The sequence below is a fragment of the Penaeus japonicus genome, unplaced genomic scaffold, assembly GCF_977035675.1.
Source record: "Penaeus japonicus unplaced genomic scaffold, GWHDUDI00000001_assembly GWHDUDI00000011, whole genome shotgun sequence".
Classification (NCBI taxonomy): domain Eukaryota; kingdom Metazoa; phylum Arthropoda; class Malacostraca; order Decapoda; family Penaeidae; genus Penaeus; species Penaeus japonicus.
The window spans coordinates 11,215,539-11,218,038 of record NW_028234413.1 but is presented as its reverse complement, the minus strand read 5'-3'; the positions used below and the strand labels follow the sequence as shown (position 1 = coordinate 11,218,038).

At 44.3% G+C, this 2,500-nt stretch overlaps 1 protein-coding gene across 1 annotated transcript in view; it reads left to right on the top strand.

Annotated features, from left to right (window-relative positions):
- LOC122260484 (protein O-linked-mannose beta-1,2-N-acetylglucosaminyltransferase 1) overlaps positions 1 to 2,500 on the top strand; it is a 31,009-nt gene that overhangs the window by 11,564 nt on the left and 16,945 nt on the right. The window contains exons 15-16 of the mRNA XM_086541563.1: positions 106 to 215; positions 734 to 887. Coding sequence (XP_086397689.1) covers positions 106 to 215; positions 734 to 845 — 222 coding nt within the window. The 3' untranslated portion in view covers positions 846 to 887. The remainder of the gene's footprint in view (positions 1 to 105; positions 216 to 733; positions 888 to 2,500) is intronic.

Sequence of the window (2,500 nt, the reverse complement as noted above, 5' to 3'; positions counted from 1 at the left end):
TCACCCTCACCACTCCCCCTTCACCCTCTTCTCCCTCCACCCTCACCCTCCACCCTCTTCACCCTCACCTTCATCCTCATCCTCTCCCTCTCTCTCTCCCACCAGTGTCTGAAGCTCTGGGACCTGGACACACGCGGCGAACACAAGTCAGTGTGGCGAATCAAAGTGCACGGAACACCTTTGCTGCTCGTTGGCTGGCCTTTCTCCCCCTTCACGTGAGTACCGGAGTTCGAGTCCAGTTAGTTCTTTTCTCGTAATGAGTGACTTTTGGGGACTTTTTTTATTGGGGGGTGGGGTGGGGGGGGGGTTGAGTTGATGTAGGCCTATCAGATACGTTGTGTAATGAGATGGAACGAGTTTTCTTCTCTGGGAATGATGATTGACTTTTGTGGACTTTTCGGGGGAGGGGGGGGGGGTAATGTACGCCCAATTAGATACGTTATGTAATGAGATGGACCGAGTTCTCTGAGAATAATTGATATTTGTGGATTTGTTGGGTGGGTTTGAGATAATGTAGGCCTATCAGATACATTATGTAATGAGATTGAGACCACTTAGAGACAGACAGGGAGGCAAATAGATAAATATTTCGATAGATTGATAGATATAGATGCGTAAATGCGTGTGGGTTGTGTGTATGGCCGGCTTGGAATATTCCCAATCCTTTAAGACAGAACTCGACAACATTTGTGACCTCGACAAGCCATCCCAATTTCCTCCCTTTCTCCCACAGAATTCTGAAGCCCAAAGAAATCAGCATCCTGCAGCGCTACGACCCCAATGTGGAACTGAAGGATGATCCAGTCTACCTGCTGTCTACTCCGCCGGGGTCAAGCGGAAGTTGACCTGACCTGACCTGACCGGACTGCATTCCTTGTGGACCGAAGGTTTTTGTTTTTCTCTGTGTTACTGTATTTGTTTTCTTCAGAAATCTTCCAATGTAGTGCGGGGGGTATTTTCTCTTTTACATGATGGTTTCAATGTTATGGGGATGTGGGTTGGGTGTTTGTATATTAAAGATGTACATATCTTATAATGAAATGCGTAAATTATACCAAAGAGACGTTTTTTTTCAAGGTCATTACCGTCAGATCGTTGTTACAATGATCCAAACAAGATAGCTATCCTAAACAATATACAATAGGAGCCCTTGTCATTTCAGCGTTTTCTGTGATTCAACATATATATAGAAAATGGTAAATATTCAGCTTAACGTCGTAGACCACATCGCAGTCCCTTCCGATTAAAAATAAATCCTATAAGGTTACTTAACGCCTACGCTTTGCTGCATTATGCTGTTGTCAACAGTAAGATATATTATTTTTGGTTATCTTTAACTACATGGGAAGACTGCAGCATCTTTAAAGATATCAGTGAGACTACAACCGTATATACACTCAGACATTACCTCTAAAATTCTTAATTATTTTGTCTATATACTTGCTGCAGCTTTCTAAGTCTGATTTTAAATATTTCCTCCTTGCTAAGTCTATAACTCACGGAAGCCATAGCCCATGCAGCTCAGGGAAACAGGTATGCTGTCATACACATAGACTATGGCAGCAATTGACAGCCTGCAGCATAGCAAACCCCTCGACAACGTGTATCTCCTGACCATAATTCTCACCATTGCTCAGAGAATCCTGGCTCAGGGTAGACGCGTCATACTAAACTGGATCCCAAGCCATGTGGGCTTAAGAGGGAATGAGCTTGCTGAAAGGCTGGCAGAAAACAGCAGGGATGAACCCTTGAATGAGCAGGTCGTTCATCCTAGCCGAGAGCCGCTAAGGCGCAAACGGCACTGCAGGGCTGGTCGGTATCATGCAGCGCTATAGAGAGGAAGCGAGAACCTCCTCTTCGGCCAGTTGGTACTCAGACGCCACAGGCTATGAGCCACTGATACTCTCTCAAAGAATATCAAAGAATGCCGAAGTCAGTCTTCACAGACTTAGAACAGGCTACCCTTGTGCGTGGTAGATCATACCCACTTTTGACTATGCTGACCTTGTGGGGCGCCAGTGCCACCATACAGCACTATCTGCTGGACTGTGAGCATACTCGCTTCCTCAGCCAGGGCCCACAGAAGACAGCTGTTGGGCTGGTGAGACGACTATGCCTCTTGCTTATTCCTTGGCAACTGGAGCGCCTGCAGGCAATCCTCGATATATACATTTAGTGATGCTGATCAGATGAGTCAGCACTTATATCTGACAGCTATATTTTTATCGTTTAGCAGACCTAATATTCGCATGGGTAATTCTTTAAATGAATAGGTATTCTTTACTCAGTTTTGTTTTTTCCCATCGAAAATTGCGTGGAAATGATCATAGTCTGAATCCGGATTTTATCGAGAAAGTTGGATATGCATTAATTTCAGAAGAAACTCGCTCCTTATTTCCATGAACTATTCTTCCATGAAAGCGAGTTCATGCTTGGTTATTACTAAAAAAATAGATGTCCAGTTATGGTTTTCAATTCATACGTTTGGAAAATGGTACTG